At 46.4% G+C, this 20,572-nt stretch overlaps 1 protein-coding gene across 3 annotated transcripts in view; it reads right to left on the bottom strand.

Annotated features, from left to right (window-relative positions):
* Positions 1-20,572, bottom strand: part of MSH3 (mutS homolog 3) — a 2,607,526-nt gene that overhangs the window by 958,421 nt on the left and 1,628,533 nt on the right. For all 3 annotated transcript variants that reach the window (XM_085632401.1, XM_085632403.1, XM_085632402.1), the window contains exon 14: positions 5,702-5,889. In XM_085632401.1, the coding sequence (XP_085488527.1) occupies positions 5,702-5,889 (188 nt within the window). The remainder of the gene's footprint in view (positions 1-5,701; positions 5,890-20,572) is intronic.

Here is a 20,572-nt window from a genome sequence, read left to right as displayed (position 1 = left end):
CTGTGACTTCCTGGCGGAGAACAGCCAAGTGATCCCCCGACATGCGGTGGCGCCAAGGTGGCATGGCAGGAGGGGAGGACTGAAAGGGAAGGGAGTACCCGTGGCAGATTATCTGCAGCACCCATTTGTCTGATGTAATTTTGCGCCAGAGAGGGAGGTGGTGGCGGATCCTACCACCCACTGGCGTGGGGTGCTCTCTGAAGCTCAGATTAGGAAGGTTTGGAGGCGGAAGCAGCGGGGGTGGAGGTGGACGGACCCGCACGCTGGTTCCCCGACCCGCCCCTGCGGAAACCACGACCCCGGCCGCGCTGGGGCTGGTTCTGCACAGGCTTAGGGGACGGGCGCGCCTGACTGCCTCTACCTTGGCCACGAAAGGAACGAAAACCAAGAGAGGCCGAGCTCTTAGTAGAAAGGCCCAAGGACTTGGCCGTAGCCCGCAAATCCTTAAAGAGCTCCAGGGCACTGTCAGCCTTGTCGCCAAACAGGCGGGTGCCATCAAAGGGCATGTCCATGAGCGAGCTGTGGACATCGGGCGACAACCCAGTCGAACGCAACCAGGCATGACGTTGTAACGCCACAGTTGTAGAAATCGCCCTGCCCAATGAGTCAGCAGTGTCCAACCCACACCGAATGGCGAACTTAGCCGCGTCCTTACAATCAGCAATTGCCTGAGAAAGGACATCCTGTACCTCCTCAGGACACTGAGGCAACACCTGAACAACGGCATCCCACACCGCTTGGGAGTAGCGGCCCAACAGGCAGGCGGTGTTCACTGACCGCAGCCCTAAGCTGGCCGAAGAGAACAACCGCTTACCAAACTGGTCCAGCCGTTTAGAGTCCTTATCTGGGGGAGCTGAAGGAAAAGCACTCTGTGATGTCGAGGCCTGAATGACCAGGCTCTCAGGTGTAGGGTGAGTAGTCAAAAAGGCGGGGTCACCGGGCACCGGTTGGTGGCACCTGGCAACGTTTTTATCCACCAGGGCCCCCGTGGCTGGCCTCGACCAAGTGCCCAAGAGGACGTCGGTAAGGGCGTCATTGAAGGGTAGCAACGGCTCCGACGAAGTAGACGCCATCTTGAGCACCTCGGTGAGGAGGTTGGTCTTGAAGGCCACTGTGGGGAGGTCAAGATTGAGGGCTTCAGCCGCCCGACGGAGGACCATCGTGTAGGAGGCACCTTCCTCCATCGTAGGCGGGGGGAGGCAAACCCCGGATCAGAGGATACATCGAGGTCACCTGCCTCCTCCAAGTCATCCACCCAATCCTGCTCGGAGTCACATTGCTGGGCAAGAGGGTGCTCGGACCCTTCCCAGTCTTCGTCCGCCTCTGGCGTAGTGGGAGCCAGTCACAGCGGCAAAGCCGCAGCCGGAGAAGGGACGAACGGTGTCAGGAATGCGGATCCCAGGCCGGAACAAAATGGTCCTAGAACCAGGGCAAGGGAGGAATAAACTGCACCCAGTGTGGCACCGAGGGCAGCGCCAGGGCCGGAGCCAGCAACGCCGCACCTCGTGGCGCCGGGGCCGGAGCCACTGGTGCAGGATCCTGTGGCGTCGGTGATGGAGCCGCCGGGCCAACAGGATCTGGACACGGGACCACGGGGTCCGAAGGCGTGCCGGTGGGAGCCCGAGGCCTAAAAAGACGGTCCATGGTAGCAAGGAATTCTTGCACCTGTCCGGGAGTCGCTGATGGACCTGGGTGTGGCGGATAGGCCGCGGGACTCCCAGGCTCCAGGGGAACCGCCGGGGCGAAGCCCATGTCCCCCGCGTCCGCCTCTGGGGAGCGACGGGGGGCGTTGGAGAGCGAACACGCTTCTTCGACTTCTTTTTATGGCGTCGCTTACCGGAGTCCGGAGGTGAGACTTGGAACCTGAGGAGCGACGGCTCCGAAATGGCCCCTTGACCCGGAGCGGCAGCGTGACGAATGCCGGACCTCCAGCAACTTCCTACGCCACTCCCGCAAGGCCTTGGGGGCCATGGCTCGACAATCCCGGCAGTCATGGGCAGTCTCCAGGCAGTAGAGGCAAACATCGTGGGGGTCCGCAACCGACATATTCCGGCGACAGGCCCCACAGGACTTAAAGCCGGGCACCCCTACGTGCACCAGGAGAAAAGAAAGGAGACAAAAGTCTCAAAACAGTGGTCAAAAAGTGACTAAGGTATGTGCTCCACCTGGATCTGCGCTTGCTGGCACGGAAAAAGAAAGAACCGACGTCAGCGCACATGGGTGGCGCCTAAGTACTCCCCGTTGCGTCATCTCGGCGCTTACGGCGCCAGTGACGGACGCGGAGCCGCACGACGCCACCTACTGACGCGCAGGGGTACTGCTAAGCAAAACTTTCTGGATCCAGTCTGACGCCTGGGGATATTCTAAGGTAAGGAATCTATCACTAGCGTGTCTCTTTCAGATCTCCCTCTCCCTTTGGAGACTATTTCAGTCAATTTATCAGGAACACCCTTAGATAAACGTTCTTAACTTTCAGACACTTAGGCCTTGAAACTTTTTCTTTCCATAATATCAAGATCTCCTTTTGACCCATGCACTACCCAAATCATACAATAACTTGCAATTGAAGTGGTACCCATTCTTATTATTATGTCACTGGAAAGGTAGCTAATTTCTACAGAATGTAAAAACAGCTACATTTACATCTATGATACAAAACACACCAGAAGATCCATCCCAGATCACAAACTATAGATCACTCTCCTTACTATCACTTCACTCCAAAATTCTGGAGAAAGCAGTGAATCTTCAGCTATGTTTTTATACAGAAGGTAACAACCTATTATCAGGATTTCGACTGATGCACAGAACAGAAACAGACCTGCTGGCAGATCAGCCGTTCTTGTCCTCCTAGACTTTTCTGGGGCCTTTGATTCAGTGTTCCAATCAAAAGCTCTAGGTAGGCTGGTGATATCTGGCATTTGTAAGAAGACAGATGGATAACTAGCCACTATTTTGATAATGTCACTAATGTCAGTCCATTGGAACAACTAGTCAGACGAACTGATTAATGGGACACTATACCATACAATTCGATTATGTTCAGTTTCAGTGGTTAAATCACAAACAAGGGTTGCTGTTTTTGTAACTTTTGAACAAAACAACATCCACATATACAGATTTCAGAGATTACATACTATAGGATTCAAGCCTTGCCACATCTGTGTACATATGGTATTACAATGTAAACCGCACACTCCTCTGTGCCATTTGTATAAGTAGGACACATCAACAATGGTGCAAACAGTCTTCCTGGGGCACCAGATGGAAAATCAGGTAACCAGATGCCAAAATGAAGGCAAAATAAATTATTGAAAAAGAAAAGACCACAATACTGTATCAAATAACTTTCCACATGCTAGGTAGGTAGGTTTCTTAGAATAACCAAAAGTGATCAGTATTCACTTTGTTTCGCATTCTTGAAGTGCTGTCCAAATTTCTACGGGACAGAGAACTGTTCTTGCACCCTTTTCTGGCACAATGCTACATGTTTTTCTCATGCTGAGCAGCAACTGTTATGTTACATCAAAGGATTTTATTGAGCGCTCATATTTCATACTTGGTGTCTTAGTGCGGACTACTATAAAGCATGATTAACAAACCCTTAATTATTGAACAGCCATGTCTTTAGCTCCTTTCTAAAAGATAGCAAGGAGGGCAGGGCTCTGATATGAGGAGTACAACTGTTCCAGAGCTTGGCTGTTCCTGTAATAAAGCTTCTTCCTCCCCAGTTCAACTTACGGAATCTGGGCACCACCTATTTCTTGGGCCCAAGGGAGCGCAGATGTCTGCTGGGTTTATACTACTCGAAGTATAAGGAACTCAGGGCCAATGTTATGCAGAACCTTGTGGGCGGTGCACAGGGCCTTGAACTTAATGCAACTTCTCACTGGAAGACAGTGTAACTTGTAAACAGATTGGAATGTAGGGATTCCTAGGAGAAGCCTAGCAGCTGCATTTTGCATCATCTGAAGCTTATTAAGATGCTTTGCCTGCATATTCAAGTATAGGCCATTACAGTAGTCCAATTTCAATAGGACCAAGGCCATGATCACGTTTTTTTGGTGCTGGCTGGGATGAAGGGGAGAATTTTGTTATTCATCCTAAGTAAGAAGGAGAAGGAGACAAGATATTTAAGACAATAGCATTTACCTGGCAACCAAATGTCAGTTTATTATCCATTTGGATTCATAAGTTCTTTGCCTTAGACACAGGGATGGGCAGGGGACATAGTTCATCTGGCCACCAGGAAGGGGCCCAAGCTGGAGAGAGGTTACCGAACAATACCACCCCGTTTTACCTGAATTGAGCTTTAGACAATGTTGGCTCATCCATGAACCGACTGCAAGCATGCAATTATGGAAACAGGAGGAGACGTTGTCGTTGTTCAAAACTGAAATGACTATCTGGATTCATAGTGTTCGAGGGCAACTGTTTGTAGTCTTCCTGACAGAAAGGAAGTCAGTAAGGCCAAGGCCTTACACTTAACTCCTAGCCTGCCCAGTCGGCCAACTAACAGCCCATGATTGACTATCAAAGCTGTCAACACATCGAGGAGAATAAGAGCAGCGGCGCCTACTCTGTCCAGCGCAGCCCTCATCTCCTCAGTGGCCTTGATCAGGGCCGTTTCTGTACTGTGTCTGGGTCTAAAACCGAATTGCGATTGTCAGAGATGAACTGAATGAGTTGCATATTAATTTCTTTCTCCACTATCTTTGCAAGGAGTGAAATTGGACGTTAGTTGTTTGTGTTGGCAGTGTTCAGGTTAGATCTCTTAAGGAGGGGGAGGATGAATGCTCTTTTCCAATGAGAAGGGAAAACTCCTGTGATTAACCTGGAGCTTGAAATAGTAGACAGATTATTTCCAATCTCATCAGGTGCTAGCTTTAGAGTAGTGGGGGGCACATGTCTAAGGGGGAGCCAGATGTGGCACTGATGACCCTTTTTACTACAGAATAAGGGGAAACACTGAGGAACTCTGTGAAGTGTGTGTGAACAGCGTTAGCCTGATTGGTGTGGGCCACAGCATCTGACCTGTTTGAGTTCTCAAAGTTTAAATACATTTGGTTAACTTTGTCTCCGAGGGTGTGTGCCAATGTATCACAAAATGATTGGCTATGGCCCACTTTCTTACCACTTGGGAGTTTAGTAGGTTTGGTCACTAACTTAAAAAGCTCCTTAGTGGAGTCTTTCGCTGACTCTATTTGTTGAGTAAAGTATTTACTCTTTTCATTAATCAAAAAGCGTTTGTCTGTGGTCAGCGCAAGTTTGAAGGAATTATTTTCATAGTTATCATATTTGGAGCACCAGCGTCTGTCCTTTCTCCTACACTTTTGTTTTTCTAGCCTAAGTGCCTCAGTAAACCACCCCTCTTTGACACTTAATATACTTCAATAGCTTTGTGAGGTTAACTGGCCGTGCAAGGCTTGTACAATTAGGTTCCTAGACAATATGAACCTGGAGCACTGCCACAGCCAAGTTCTTTGATGATGATGATGGTTTTCGCCTCAACAGTAATATATGAATCTTATTGTGTTATTGTTGATATCTACAAAGTGTACCTTATTGTCTAATAATTTTCATCTATCATCACAATATGATAGCATATCTTTTATAAAATGAAAAGATTACATGAGCTGTGTACCACTGACATTTTCTAAAGGTTATTGTTTCGCAATGTGGTATTAGAAATCATACTTACTTGGCAGCTTCCTCATTCAGTATCTTTAAAAAGTGTTGCACTGGACTGAGCATCTGTGGAATCTCCAGAAGTATTTTTCGCATCAAGAGGGATTTCACTTGAGACTGTATGGCTGGAACAAGGGCTTGAAATTCTGTCTCTAGCTGGCACAGTGTGAAGACAATCAGGTAGAATTCCTGGGTAGAGCACTGGGATATAAAATGGTTGTTGTCATATCCTTGCATTTTAATGCTGTTTCATTTCTTTATAGAAGCACTATGTGAAGAAGGACCAGTGTATACTTAGCATTTACTAAAATCGAAATTGCTAACAATTCATATATTTTTGGACACAGGACATAAAATTAGCTTATACCTGTGGCATACAGTTTTTAACCATTACAGTGGACAAAAGACCAACAGAGAGCAGAGCTAAGTAGGGAATTTGGTAATCTAGGTGACACTGGCGTCCTTAGAGAGGGCCAGATGAGACTTGTGCCCCAACTCTATTTGTCCTAGCTCCCTTCCTACCTCCCCCCACCCCCGGCCTCACCACCACAGGAGGCGACACAGAAGAAACTGCCCTGCACTTTGCCAAATACACATATTTGTTCAACTAACTTTCACTGCAAATCATATTATTAGCTTAAGAATCTTAAATCTAATGGTGCATGTATGTGTGTGTGTGTATATATATATATATATATATTCCAATTATACATTGCATTACTCCGTTCCAAGAGAAACAATGCTTCACGGCACCAAATGCTTTTAAGGCAGAGTTTTTATTTTGGCAACAACAACTCTACGCGTTTCGGGAAACTTGTTCCCTTGTTCATTATAAACAAGGGAACAAGTTTCCCGAAACGCGTAGAGTTGTTGTTGCCTAAATAAAAACTCTGCCTTAAAAGCATTTGGTGCCGTGAAGCGTTGTTTCTCTTGGAACGGAGTAATGCAATGTATGATTGGAATATTGGGGTTTCGCTAACCCGTCACGGCCCGCCATCGACAAGCGGCTCGAGTTGAAGCGATTCGTTTTGTTGGATATATATATATTGTATATAGATGCATGTAAAGACAGATTTAATAAAGTTATGCATAATATATATATATATTTTGATGTCCTCAATGATGCCATTTGAGATGTCATCAGTGATGTCATAATTGAGGTAAAAGAACATGTCTTGAGTGATGTAATATATGGGATCATAAGCAGCGCATGGCGGGGGTACAAGTTATAGTTATGCTAACTATAACTAGTGAATTTCTGAGTTTTCTCACATTCACCTAAATATAATGTCTCTTTAACCTTTGTTTTTACGGCGAATTTCTAAGTTTTTAAAAAAAACAAATGTAATGTAAGGTAGATTTGTAGAGCGCTGCCAGTCACCCGTGAGAGTATGCAGGAGTAGATGAGTGTAGGCGTGTGGTGAGGCTGTGCCTGAATACCGGCAGTCTTGATGGTCCCACAAGAAGACTAATTGGATAGCCAGGTCTTTAGCTTCTTGCAGAATTCAAGAATTGAGGAGGAAGCCCTGATGTGTTCGGGAGGGCAGTCCAGGATTTGGTGGCTTGGTAGGAGAATGATCGACCTCCCTTTCTGCTTCAGTGGATGCAGCATATGTGTGCGAGTGAGAGTGATGCCAAGTGTAGTTGTCTGATGGGTTGGTGGAAGTGAAGCCGGTGATTAAGGTGTGCGGGTCCCATGTTGTGTAGTGACTTGAATGCATATGTGTCAAGTTTGAACTGGCAGCACTTATGAATGGGGAGTCAGTGGAGCTCTACGAGGTGTGGTGTGAGTTCGGCACGGAAGTTCGAGGACGAGTCTGGCTGTTTTGGATGGTTTGTGTAGTCTGTGAAGCAGATGGGTTAGGATGCCAGCATAGAGTGCGTTGCCGGACTCCAATCTGCCTGAGATTTGGGCGCGATGGTATGGCTGGTACGCCTGGTGTCCAGTGAGAGACACTTGAAGATTTTACTTAACATGCTGAGGATTTCGAAGCATGAAGAGGTGATGGTGTTGATGTGGACTTCATGGTGTGGTTCAAGGTCTAGTTTTCTAGAGTGGTCAGTTAGGGTGGGAGGGGGTCCAAGAACGGCCACCAGATGGAGTCCCAAGATGAGCTCTTATTCCCAAAGATCAGCACTTTAGTTTTGTCGGTGTTGAGCTTGAGGCAGTTTCTTTCATCCAATTGGCCACGCTAGTCATGTATTGTTTGTAGTTTGTCTTTGTGGTGATGGTGGGCTCCCTGAAACAGAGTATTTGAGCCAGCCCCAGGGTATGGTGTACTCGGGGCATTTTAAGGCTCAGGGAGGGCCCCCTCCCTTAAATGTTATGTCACTGCACTGGCATTGGGATCACCAGGGACCAAAGTGGGCTAGGGGATGGGGGCCTCACTCACACCCCTCTCCCCAAATATTTATTACAAATAGTGGTGTTCATTTCTGGGTTTTTTCACGATTTCAAGGCAGTCTCGCAGGATGGCAGGAAAATCCTCAGATGTTTTGGGGGGGCCCAGAAGGGGTCCCTCTGGGTGCCCCCCAGAGGGCCTAGGGAGGTAGGGAATCCCTTCTCTGTCCACTTATAATATTTTTACAATTTAGGACTGGGGACTAAGTACCCAAGTCCTGTAATGGCTGCCAGGTACATTTTGCTCATTTTGCTGGCAGCCAACCAGAGCCTTGCTCTTGCAGGAGCGAATTGGCACAAGGCGAAAAAAAAGCTCTATATGCCAATCAGATGGCTCTATTTTTTTTAAAAAAAGGGTTGAGGGAATGTGTAGACTACAAATGGTCAGTCACAGGTATTCTAACAGAGGGTAAAAAAAGGACCCTGTGCCCCAAAGGCAGAGTCTGGTCTCTGCAGTGAGCTACAATTCTTCTAAACCAACTCAGCCACCTGAAACTCCCTGTCCCCCCAAGTGGTCGAAAGTCACTGACTCAACAGACAGAATGGTCACATCGAGAGATATAAATACCAATGATTACTGGACATTAAAAGGAAAATAGACTTTACATTGTTCTGATTTGCAGCTCACTACAAGCCAAACTAAATCCACTCCAGAGTAGACAACTTGAAAATAACTTTCCAACTGTCAGCACTATGTCGTTACAATAGGGTCCTTAAGTGTAACAGTATTTAAAATAATTGGGAACCCTCAGTAATAAAATTGCAAGTTGACATTACCACATAAATTAGTTTTCTGTCAGTAGTTCTAGGGCTACAATCTATTCGTGTTTGGCATTGTTAGAAATGGGGATCTCTAGCTAGCAGAATAGGGATCCTTCTTCCTAAGTCAGAGTAAGGGGCTACACCCTTTGATAACCCCTGCTCAACCCTGTGGTAACGTAGCACGAGCAGACAGCCCTATCTCAGAGGCAGTGTGTGAAGCATTTATGACCATACACGACAACGCAGTGAAGACACTACAAAGGGACACCACACAAGTAACTATAGAATAATAAGTATCTTTATATAGGCTTAACACAAGGCTCAAAAGCGATCAAGAAACCACAATGCACATAATTACAGATTCACTTCAAAAGCAATAGAGGCACTCAAAAAGTGTGCGGGACGAACTTAGTTCGAGGCCGGGGTCCACGCGACCCAGTGATGCACAATGTACCTGAGATTGAAAGGGGCACGACACGCAGCCTCACAAGGAAGCCGCGGTGATGACAGGTGGACTCGCCGCGGCCACAGCTCCCGGCTGTAGCGGTCTGCACTCCCGATAATCCTGGAACGGGGCTTAAAGGCGGGTACCCAGCGGCACCCACAGGTGTTAACAAGATCCTCGAAGTGGTGCCAGGTCCAACACGTGTCCCCTCCAGCTGAAATGTGGGGAGAACTACCCTACCTTCTGGGAGTTCTCATCACTAAGGCGGAAAAATCTGGACAGACCATCAGCATTGGTGTGTTCTGTACCAGGGCGGTGTTCCACCGTAAAGTCCATACCCTGTAGGGAAATAGACCACCTCAACAGCTTTGGATTTTCACCCCTCATCTGCATCAACCATCTGATGGGCCTGTGGTCTGTCTGAACCCAGAAGTGAGTCCCAAACAGGTATGGTCTCGGCTTCTTCAGTGCCCAGACCACAGCAAAGGCCTCACGCTCAATTGCACTCCACCTCTGTTACCGTGGAAGTAATCTCTTACTAATGAAGACTACAGGTTGGTCTAGGCCCTCCCCATTGAGCTGTGACAGAATGGCCCCCACACCATGCTCCGAGGCGTCTGTCTGGACAACAAATTATTTTGAAAGGTCGGGTGCCTGAAGGACAGGTGCTGTGCACATGGCAGTCTTCAGGGCATCAAAAGCTTCCTGACAGGTGTCAGTCCAGTTCACAATCTTTGGCTGCTTCTTAGAAGTCAGCTCAGTCAAGGGTGCAACAATATTGCCATATCCCTTGACAAACCTCCTGTAATAACCCGTGAGTCCTAAAAAGGCTCTCACCTGTGCCTGGGTCTTTGGGGGCTCCCAAGCCAGAATGGTTTCAATCTTGGGCTGTAGGGGCGCCACCTGGCCGCTCCCCACCTGGTGTCCCAAGTACACCACAGAACCCTGCCCAATCTGGCACTTACTTGCCTTGATTGTGAGGCCTGCCTTTCGCAGGGCCATCAACACTTCCTAGAGGTGGCGGAGGAGGCGCTGCAACTTTTGGTACCAGGACCACGGGACTGGACCAATGGCTGCTAGAGAACTCAATCACCCCTAAAGCAAACATTTTAATGCATGCCCTGACCCAGTCAGTCACTCAGTAAGCCTTGTGCTTCACAGGAGGACTGTCCCCAGTGTCTACGTCATGGACGCACCAATCAGTGACACTAGGCACCAGGGAGAACAGATCACTGAATTGCCCCAACAGTTGGCGACAATCGCTCTGCTGCTCAGGGGTCAGTGTGGTGGAGAGGACCACACCCTCCACTGACCCATCTTGCTCCTCTGCATGCAGGAGGTCAGGAAGAGGCTCACGCTCCTCTTCCATTCCAGCATCTGTGGCCAGAAGCATGCCTACTTCAGACCTCTCAAAGTGGGGCTTCAGGCGGTTAACATGCAGGACCCGCAAGGGGTTCCTGGGGGACCGCAAGTCCACCATGTAGGTAACAGGACTATTGCGCTCCACCACCTCAAAGGGGGCGGTCCACTTATCTTGGAGCGCACAGGGCTCCACTGGGACCATAACCCAAACCTTTTGTCCAGGCTGAAACTTAATCAGCGTGGCATTCTGATCGTGCCAGCATTTCATCTCTTCCTGGCTGGCTTCCAGATTTGCATCAGCCAGGAAGCCCGCGTTCCCCGCAGTAGAACCAGAGGCACTGGAATTCTCACCAGAGGCCTCATCTGCGAGTAGAATCCCTCTCAAATAGAAATCCGGACGGCTGATGGGTGAAGTCTAATGTCCCTGAGACTTCAGCAAGAGGCAAGCTCAAATCAGGCCCTTGGGTAGTTGCTTCAGCAAGATGGATAAAAGTTTCAAAGTCCTTTCCCTCTCGTTACATGGACAGAGGTTCATCTTGACATTCAGAAGTAACACACTGTGTAGTGGTTTTAGTACAGATCTTTATACCCCAAAAGTTTTTGTTCTAAAAAATTCACAAATCACTGAACCCAGCCAGAACCAGTTTGGTGTCGCCCTGGAGCACTTGATTTACGGGGCTACATCCTGCCTTTCAGGGAGAGGGGGTCTGCCATCAGACGTACAGTGGGAGGTGGAGCCATCATTCTCCTTGCCAGGCACAGCCCTGCTCAGATCAAAGGGTCACCCCTCCCCATACTCCAACTGCAGATCTCTCTATTTAATCCAGGTTGGTCTCAGCCTGCCCTGACCCTCCAAAACCAGACAGCCAATACATATAACAGCAGAGCACACGGAAAGGCTTAGGCAAGAAAATACCTACTTCCCAAAAGTGGTAGTTTTAAACACAGAATATAGAAATAATCGTCACTAAAAGATGCACTTTAATATTTGGAGCTCAGGAATACAAAATTCGACTTTCCTATCATGTTCCTTGGCTCAATTATAATTATACCAATTCATACAGTCAATTTACAATAGGGAGCATTCGCGCTGTGGCACTGAATGGCAGTGGCACAGCACCCAGAGCATCTAACACCGGCAAACACAAAGGAGACAAAAGCGAAAAATGGAAGGCAGACCCACGCCAATGGTGCCAGGTCTAACAGGAATGCAGGCTCCTTTAGCAAGGCAGCAGCCATTTTTCTTACAAGATGCAGTGGACACCCATCTTGCTCACATAACTTTGGTAATCAGAGTTGTTGTTAAGGCTTGGCTGCAAGCAAGCTTTCAAGGCAATATCGGAAAGCACTGGATAAGGGGCAAGCCAGGGGATGATAAACAGGCAAGACAAAAATCACAAGTGCTCTTGAGTAAAAGTGCTGCTGCAGCTCTCTCTCTCCTCGGTCTGGACCCAGCCCCGACCCAGATATTCAGAGCTGTATTCTATGAGAGAAGAAATTAGGGGGTTAATGCGCAAGGCCAAATTTTGAAATAGAACCACTCTATCTCAAAGGTATAGACCAGAGAAAACTGAAAGTTGCAACCATGGAGAAGATAATGAGAAAGAACTCTACATGACAGTAGTAAAGCTGTGTGTGGAGTGAAGGCTTTAGTTCTGTTTACTTCGGTGCCAATATATGTGGAAGACTAGCAGAGTTTGACACGCATTGACACAGGTAGTATAATAGGTGGCAACAACATGGCGGAGTTCAAGGCACAGCTTTAAGCGGTAGCATGTTTAAGCAAGACTGTGACATGCAGTACGCGGAGAGGATGTCAAGCATAATGATGTACTGTATTTGAAAAATGTGATTCACCACAACAAGCACTGGTAAAAACCGACAGTTCTCGTCTAAGCTATTGGTTTTGCCAATGCTTTTTGTCGATAGCACGCTTGTGTATGCGTCAACACACATGGCTAACAATCTTGAAATGGGTTTTGTATAAAATTTCGTTAGAAACCAGTTTTATTTCCTGGTTTGTAATTAATGTGAAAAAGTAATAGAGAGAACACCAGCACGCAGCATTTTTACATCTCTCGGATTTAAGGAACCAAAATCTCTTCAAACGTTTACCTCATGATTGTCTCCTTCTATATAGTGTCTCCACTGTACAGAAGCATCTTTAATGGCTAAAAATTCTCTGTTATAATCATGTTGTTCTGTTCCTGCTAAGGTTTGAGAATAAAAAGCCACTGGATGTGAGGCCTCTGTCTGTGGATCTCTTTGAGATAGAACGCTCCAATGGGGGTACCAGAATCATCCGTTTGACCAATAACAAGCAAATACACATCTGGATGATGAAGGACCGCAGCTGAAGTAAATCGCCTTTTAAGTGTTCAGAATGCTTCCTACTGTGTCGTGCCTAAATAAAAGGACCTCCTTTCGAGTTAAACAGGTCAAGAAAGCAATAATGGTGGAAAACAACTAGATGTAACTCCGTGAAATATTTAACACAAAGTAGATGATTCAAAAACAGACCTGAGAGGTAACATATGCCTATTTAGAATGGTTACAGTGTTCAAGTCTCTGTATTTGATTTGCCCAGGGGACTAAGTTGTAAAACGTTTGGTGCCTCCTGTCAGGGATGTAGAGAGTTGTTTATATAATTTAGCCAGATTTCTTTATATATATTTATGTATATCCTTCTCTTTCCTTTAAATAACAGCATACATGCGAAAATCGAAAATCCTCATGTCAAGTCATGAGGTCTATGTTGTGATCAATATTTTGCCACTTTCTCACAAAATAGGTCTGCAAATTATTGATATGCCCTGGGTAAGACAAAGACTTTATCCTTAGCAGTCTCAGTATTAGTCACGGTTGTCCCCTTAGAAAAACAATGTTGCAGAGATCTAGGAGAGGAAACATTTGGAGTCCCTTTGAGCCAGTAAATATTAGGATTATGTTGCCAAAGCCAAGTGGTACCTAGTATGTTACCAATGTATGGTACGGTGATGACATAAAAAAAAAAGATTCTAGATAACTAGCAAGGGACACAATGATGATCTTGATAGTCTCTTGAGTCACGTCTCTAGACATCAAAGATGTTCTATTAAATGTCCAAATAGGTTCAGCTTGTGATTTTCTGAAGTAACTTAACATATGTTAGACATCCTTGGGGTGGTCCTCCCCCAAACGGTTTGCCCTCTTAACTGCTCCTTTTGCTGTATCATTTTGTTGGCCTTCGGACTGCGCACCCTACCACTGCTGAACTGTGCTAAAGTGCATATTCTTCTTCCCTAAAACATGGAGACATTGGTGTATATCCAATTGGCAAATTTAGTTTACTTATAAGTCCCTTGTAAAGTGGTAAAAATATACCCAGGACCTGTAATCTAAATGCTACAAGTGGGCTTGCAGCACTGGTCATGCCACCGACACAAGTAGCCTTTCAAACCTGTCTCAGGCCTGCCATTGCAAGGCCTATGTTTGCACCTTACTGACACTTCGAATTGGCATTTAAAACCACTTGCCAAGCCTTAAACTCCCCTTTTAGTACACATAAGACACACCTAATACCTTAGGTAGCCCTAAGGGCAGAGTGCTGTGTAAATAAAAGGTATGGCAAGTACTTTTAAGTTTTACATGTCTGAGTAGTGAATCAGGTAAATTCGTTTTCCACTACTGTGAGGCCTGCCCCCCTCATAGGCTACCATGGTAATTCCTTAAAACACTCTTAAGTTATAACTCCTGATTAGAAAGGAGTAGCTGCATCACGTTTTATATCTTTGGAACGGTAATGATAAATTCTCTTTAATGGTAAAGTTGAACTTAACATTACTATTTTAGAAATGGCACTTTTAGAAAGTGGTTACTTCTCTGCTCTTACTGCTCTGAATGCCTTGCAGCCTGTCTCCAATACATGTTTGGGGTCGGTGACAGCTATACTTCGTGCATTCCCTCTAGACAGCCACAAACACAGGAATGGTGGGTGTGACAGCAAAACCATCTTCATTAATCTGCATTCTGATAGTTCTTCCTGGGCAGGACGAGAGGGGGAGCTGACACACCTGAATAGGCAGTGTCTTGTTTCCCACACAAAGGGATGACTACCCCCTACTGAGAGTCTGGAGCCAGGGCTGGCATGAAAGGGGGACCTGTGCTCTTCAAGGGCCTACTTTGAATTCACTCCCACTTCAAAGGCACAACTGGGTATAAGGACTGGGGACCTGGGGGAACAGTACACCACTGGACCTGTGAAGAACTCTGCCAGGAATAAAGACTGCTGTGCTACAAGGATTGCCACTTTACTTGACTGCTGCTCTTGAAGACCCGTGTTTCTGCTTTGCTGTGCTGCCTGCTAATTTCAGCCCTGCTGAGGACAAGGACTGGACCCATCTGACTTGAACCCAGAGTGACTCGAAGGGATTTTCTTTTTTTTTTCTATACGTTCTTTTTATTGAAAATACGAAAGGACAACGGCATTGCAATAGAGAAATACAGAGTACTAATCCTCTACAATACACATATAGCAGGCTTCAATCATCACATTACAGGACATTATCATTAACTTGGACTTAGGAAGATATGTCTGACTCATCTGTTTGTATTATGGGTGCTTCACAAATATCCCCTCTGTAGGCATTCCAGGTGCCCCAAATTAAGAACCATTTTTGGGAAATCCCCGCGCAGTGTATACAGTCTTTCCCCTGAACATGCCCCAGTCAATGTTTTGTTTCCATTTTGACAATGTAGGTGTTGTGGCAGATCCCCAGTTTTGTGCGATGTCCCTTTTTGCCGCTGCAAGACCCAAGGTCACCGAGGTTTTTTACAGAGGTGTTAAGGTCAGTGGGCTCCCATATGTTGAGGAGGCAACGTTTAGCCTCGGGTGTATATTTTTGTTGAAGACCGTCCTAAAGGTCCGATGTATCGCTTGCCAAAACCGTTGGACATGTTTGCATTTCCAAAGAATGTGCATGTATTTGCCTGTCTGTCCACACCCCCTACGACACTCACTCCTACCTTCTCTCCCCATATGTATCAACTGTGGTCCTGTGATATAAACCATAGGCGGAGATCTTGAGTTTGACCAACCGCGCAGAGATACCCACCTCCCGGGGGGACGCTACTGCCTCCCGCCACTCATCGTCATCCATTTCTAGGTCGGCCGCCACCCAGTGTTCCCTAAGTTTCTCTAGGGGGTCAGAGGTGCCATGCAATAGTTTCTTATAGGTGAGGGAGACTGCTTTCTCAGGTCGAAGGGCTTTTCTGGCTTGCCCCCTGTTCTGAAGGCTTAGGCCATCAAAGACTTCCTTCAACTTGACAATAGCACCTGAGCTCTACCATCTGTGAGTCCTGCCCTGCCAAGTGGTGCCAATCCAGTGCTGGGCCCCTGAAAGGTGATTTCTTCTGTCCAGAACCATCAAAATTAACGCAGTGACAATACTGCGCCGATCAGGGCTGACACATCGCTCTTCAACACAGGAGCCGATCTACGACATCGCTTCTATGGACTGTGCCGCTCAACGACTATGGACAGCGCAGCTCGACAACAACGCAGTAAAGGGGTTCATCGATAAAGCCTTCATCGCCTACACAGATCGGAACCGATGCATCGAGTCCTCGTTGTCGACACTTGCTCCATCCAAGGTACGTTTTCAGCGGGACCTGTGTGAGTACTGCAGCCAGTCTGCCCTACATTGCAGTCAGCCTGAACTTTGAATTACTTATTGGATTTTTGTCATTTTGGTCTTATTTTACTCATAAGAATATAATCTATTTTTCAAACCCTGTGTGGAGTATTTTTGTGGTGTATTCATTGTGTTACTGTGTGTGTTGTTATATGGCCATTAATGTAATTGTTGACATTGCTACGTTAGCATGAGCTTTGCAGACATGATGCTGTTTTTGCGCACGTTACTACATGACTTTATTTTGCAAGACTTTTGCGCACGTTACTACATGACTTTATTTTGCAAGACTCTGTTTATGCCTTTCACATGAGATTTGTCTGCTTTTCGCGTTCTGCTAGTACCTGGAGTTTAGTCTGAGCACAATGTGCAAGGTCGATAAACAATGCCCCTTGTTATTCTGTTCTGGTCAGTCCCTAGCACCTAGACAAAACATGCTAAACACAGCTGCACCGCTGAAAACTCGTGCTTTGATATTACGGGGATGCATGTTGTTCAAAAACACACTTGGAGAGAGCCTTTTCCATGGAGAAGAGCTATGCTGTTCCTATGATGTAAACCTTCCATCTAGGCTTTAAGTATGGGCTAAGCTAACAAAGCCCACTGTCTGTATATGATGACATCCCCCTTTATATTCTATGGAATTGTAACAATGCTAATTGTTCTGAGTTTATGCATTTCGCTGATGGTAGTGGCTTGTGTACTGCATTATAGAGCATTATAGAGCACGGTAGTTAAAATAAATATTTTGAAGTATTACAGTAACTCTGCCAATTCTTATTGTGGACAAGTACGAGTGAGTGAGCAAAAGGGTATGTCTTGCTACCGCGATTTCTGAAAGTCTGGAGTATTGTGTTCTGGGTTGTCTAATCATTTGTAGCTTTGTGATTATGTAGGAGAACAAATGAGACACTATAGCTAGTCGGTTTTGGGATTTTGGGTACTAAGGTGGTAGGAAGGTACAACCACTATACACTGAGGTCCTGTTTTCCTGCGCATAGTTTTGTGTATGTGCAGAATCCCTGCAACATGGCGCCTGCAACGTTTGATCTGGTTCTTGTCCTGAGCAGTGCTTGTGCTTGTCCATAATCTCCTCGTTTCTGTTTCCTGTGACGGTTGTGATGGTGTAGCCTCCTATATTGTGATATTTTATAGGTTTTTCAAGCTTGAATTTTAAAAGGTCTTTTCTCTTTCTTATTTTCCCGTTATTGCGCTGCCACACATAGGTTGTTATTCTCTAACTATTGATTATGGCGACAGCTATTGCGCCGCCAAACTGCGCACTAGTCAGGGCTTATTCGGCCCAATATGGAGACCCTGATGCTGGTGTTGCGCTCATTTTTGTTGTGGAATCAGATCCAGCATTCCGCTTGGAGGTATTTTATTCTTGGGTCACCTTTCCGTTAGTCAATGGAACAGATAATTTGTTTCACGAGAATACTGCCACCGCGACTCCACTGGAGCATAGACCTTATAGAACTCTAGAGGTTCTGCTAACGGCTTGGAAACACCAAATATTGTTTGACGGCGCCCTCCCTCACCCAATAACGCCGGTCAGTTTAGGCACCTTATCGATGGATGGGGCCACGTGGCCCATTTGGCTGGGTACACCCCGCACCCAAAATATTTCAATGCTACAGCCGTAGAACTACGCGCATTACATACTTCATTAATACGTATACATAGAGCTGTTATTCTGTTCATGTCGCGCAACTTCCAGGTGGGACCACCTGCACCTGGTAGTGTGATCCTCAGTCCAATAATGGTTAATTCAGTGATGGGCAAGCATCCCCAAAATAAGGATGAACTTCCTTATAGGCTTGCCGAGAAATTTGGGCAACTCGAGGCTGTTTTTCCAAATACCACTCCTGTGAAGAAACACAGGATTTTGAGCATAAGACTCCCAAAAAAGCTGGTTCCCAAATTAGCTGATTGTAACACTTGGGGTATAGTGTTTGCAGCGGTATATTCAATGTGTTTCGGCACCCCCTCAATGACTGTACTCCCTTCCGTGATTAGACCTCTTTAGGATGAACATGGGGCCGAGCCTGCCCTAGAGATGGGAATGAGACTGGTGAGGGTGTTCGATATTGTTTCCGATATGCTTCTTGCTAATGTTAAGGGTGATGCTGTCAGCTTGCAGGTAGCACAACGCATGGAGGCTGTTGCTGATGTGGACAAGCCACGCGAATTGCCAAAGATTATTGCTAAAGCATATAAGACTATAGGGCGCAATAGTCTGGGAGTTAAGCCTTTTACGCAAACACAAGCTCCAGCTCAAACTCAACAAAAAGCCCAGACAGAGAAGGATGGGCGCCCGTTCTTTCCTAAAGGAACTGGAAAAATAGGAATCAGAGGCAGGAGCAACAGAAGCAGTGTTTGCGTGCTGGTTCACCGAAACCCGAGTCTTCTGAGCATACTTATGACTCCTGATAGATTTCAAGTCCCTGATCAGCGTTCTCCGAGTCTTCACAGGACACATCAGACTCTCAAGCCTGTGGGGGGGGGGGGTGGCCAAGATCGTGGCAAAGGTCCGACCACACAACAGGGACTGGATCAACCTCGACAGTGTGACGTCAAAGTCAAACAAGAGGATCTGCCTCGTTTCAGACCCCCGTATCAGAAGGAAAAAGTTGCTGCTTTAACAGCGAAATATGCCTCAGACGGTGAGAACACGACTTCTAGATTGGACTTGGGCGGTGACTCTGCTCGACAGCGGAGGTTACCATAGTGCGGGAGGCACTGCATCCCTGTCTGGAGGCGAGAGCAACTGATACATTCATTACAGTAGAAACAGCAGATACACAAGTTGCCCCCCCGGATAAACTCTAGGAAATTTTCTTCCAAATTGAAGGTGATATACAGTGTACAATCAAGGGGATTTTGTGGAAAAATCTCACCTCTTCATACAACATTTTGTTGGCAGAGGCAGTTTGGCCTCCACCATTTGTGCTAGCAGCTTCTAGAGGGGAGGACGTGATACTTCCCAGTTTTTCACATTAAGTCCCTGAGGAACATGCAAAGGCTTACGCATCTGAGTGGGCTTTGACCCTTACCCGGGCGTAGTACCGTAATCAGGTGGGCTGGGATAGAGATTCACCGGTACATGAGATACCATTACGGCCTATGCCACAGCCACAGCCCCAATATCCAATCAGACGAGAAGCTAAGGAGCCCATCTGTGATATTCTAACAAAATTGGAGTATCAGGGAGTGATTGAATCCTGTATATCACCAATGAATAATCCTCTTTTTACGGTACCGAAACCCGATGGTCGTATCGCATTGTATTAGATTATTGAAATGTAAATAGTCATTGTCGTACATTTGCTGTACAAAACACTCATAGCTCTGCGCTAGTGAATTATCTTATTCGTAAGAAATACAAAACTACACTGGATATTTCCAATGGTTTCTATAGTCACAATTTGGCGACTGAGAGCAGTGACTTGACAGCATTTACCGCCGTTGGAATTCAGAAAAAATGTACACGTTTGGCTATGGGGTATAAGAATAACACTGGGGCTTTCGCTGCACGTGCTGTCTCTATGTTGGACAGCAAAGACTCTGATACGTTCTCCTATGTTGATGATATTTATCTGACGGACGATGAACTAATGCCAAATCAAGTCCGAGTCAACGGCATTATCCTGTCCCTTGCCGACTATGGATACAACTTCAATTTTACAAAATCACACATTTCACATTTTGCGGTGCTTTTTTTGGGCTGCGAGCTGAACAATGAAGGTAGGAGTTAGCCCCAACACTTTCTGGAGGAATGTGCACACTTGAGACCTCCATCTACACTGAAAAAGCTTCAGTCTTTGCTGGGATTTTGAATTTCGGGAGGACTTACATCCCCGATTATGCTCAGTGTATCAAACCGCTCTATGCGTGGATACAACCAACATATTCTTCTGCCAGCTGGCTTCCGGAACATACCTCAATTCTGAAATCTTTGCAAACAGATTTGTTTGCTACTAACTACTTGTTAACACGTGACAACACCACGAACCTGGTGATATGTAAAGTACCAGGGTTAGTGGGTTTCACTTACTTAACGTTCAATGAGGGAGACACAGTACCTTTTGCATACAAATCACATCTATACACATTGGCTGAAATGCGATTTTCGAATGTTGAAAACATTTTGACAGCGTTCCAAATAGGGATTCTGAAAGAACGCTCGCTGGCACAGGGAAAATGTATTCTTATGCTCATGTCGCTCCCTGCTTTAGAAGG

Source organism: Triturus cristatus, chromosome 2_1, assembly GCF_964204655.1.
Source record: "Triturus cristatus chromosome 2_1, aTriCri1.1, whole genome shotgun sequence".
Taxonomy (NCBI): Eukaryota; Metazoa; Chordata; class Amphibia; order Caudata; family Salamandridae; genus Triturus; species Triturus cristatus.
Note: the sequence above shows the minus strand (reverse complement) of the source record. Positions and strands in the feature narration are given on the sequence as shown.